The 953-nt window shown below is 38.9% G+C and overlaps 1 protein-coding gene across 1 annotated transcript; it reads left to right on the top strand.

The window, feature by feature from the left end:
• Window positions 1-241: 241 nt before the first annotated feature.
• LOC101704254 (beta-defensin 106A) lies at window positions 242-742 on the top strand (the record flags this gene model as incomplete). The annotated part of the gene is made up of 1 exon (XM_004875429.3): window positions 242-742. A coding segment is annotated over one exon (219 nt), but the record flags the coding sequence as incomplete, so codon positions are not given.
• Window positions 743-953: the final 211 nt, after the last annotated feature.

Here is a 953-nt window from a genome sequence, read left to right as displayed (position 1 = left end):
GGAGTTTCAATAGCCCCAGTAGATTTGGATAATGGAATATTAGCCTATGTTTCCTGCAGCTCTGCATAGCCTAATTAAAATTATTTGAAGACAATTCAATTCTTTCCAGTATTTCAAGCTATAACAACAAAAACAAAGTAGAAATATCACAGAGAAAAAATTTTCCTACATCTCATCTACTGACAGGGTTAGGCACTATGGTAGCTTGTAAGAAAAAAATCTTCACTGACATTGTTTGACTGTATTAGCTGGTAAGCAGACACATTTGCAAAAGAATAATCCAGTTGGCTCTTGCCCTTCTGTAGCTAAGAATGAGTTTTTTGATGCCAAATGCCACAAGCTCAAAGGGAAATGCAAGAGTTCATGTCAGAAGAATGAAGAACTTGTTGCATTCTGCCAGAAGTCTCTGAAATGCTGCCTGGTACTCCAGACCTGTGAGCTAAATGAAAGCAACAGTTAAGACTGAGGTCTTCGGCTGCCGAGGGAGACATGGGTTTCCCGGGTGCTGCTTTGTGCCCTGCACTCGGCTGTACGCAAATATGTCAATAAAAAATCGACGACTTCTTGTCAGTTTGTCACACGCTCTGTTTAGAACAGAAAACATGTCTGTCTAAACCTGAGGAGCCTTCCCTCCTGCTTTGTTTTGTTATAATTTTCTGATGCGATAACTATCCTGAAGATATCTAAATTTCTCTATAAAGGGGGACTAGAAAGTAGTATAATAAGCAAACCGAATTTTCTCACAGGCAGTGGACTTCCACCTATTTATTCAGGGGTGTGTGTGTGTGTGTGTGTGTGACAGAAAAAGTAGAGAATGGATATATATCTAGATAGTTACATTAATAACAGATGACAGATATTCTACTTATAAAGAACTCCCATGTGTCACACACCAGTCTAAATTAATCATCTTGATTGAGGTCAATTAAGCATATCTTGTAATTGCCCCTACC

The sequence above is a fragment of the Heterocephalus glaber genome, unplaced genomic scaffold (assembly GCF_053883595.1).
Source record: "Heterocephalus glaber isolate CG9 unplaced genomic scaffold, H.glaber_assembly_v1.0 deba00001458, whole genome shotgun sequence".
Classification (NCBI taxonomy): Eukaryota; Metazoa; Chordata; class Mammalia; order Rodentia; family Bathyergidae; genus Heterocephalus; species Heterocephalus glaber.
Note: the sequence above shows the minus strand (reverse complement) of the source record. Positions and strands in the feature narration are given on the sequence as shown.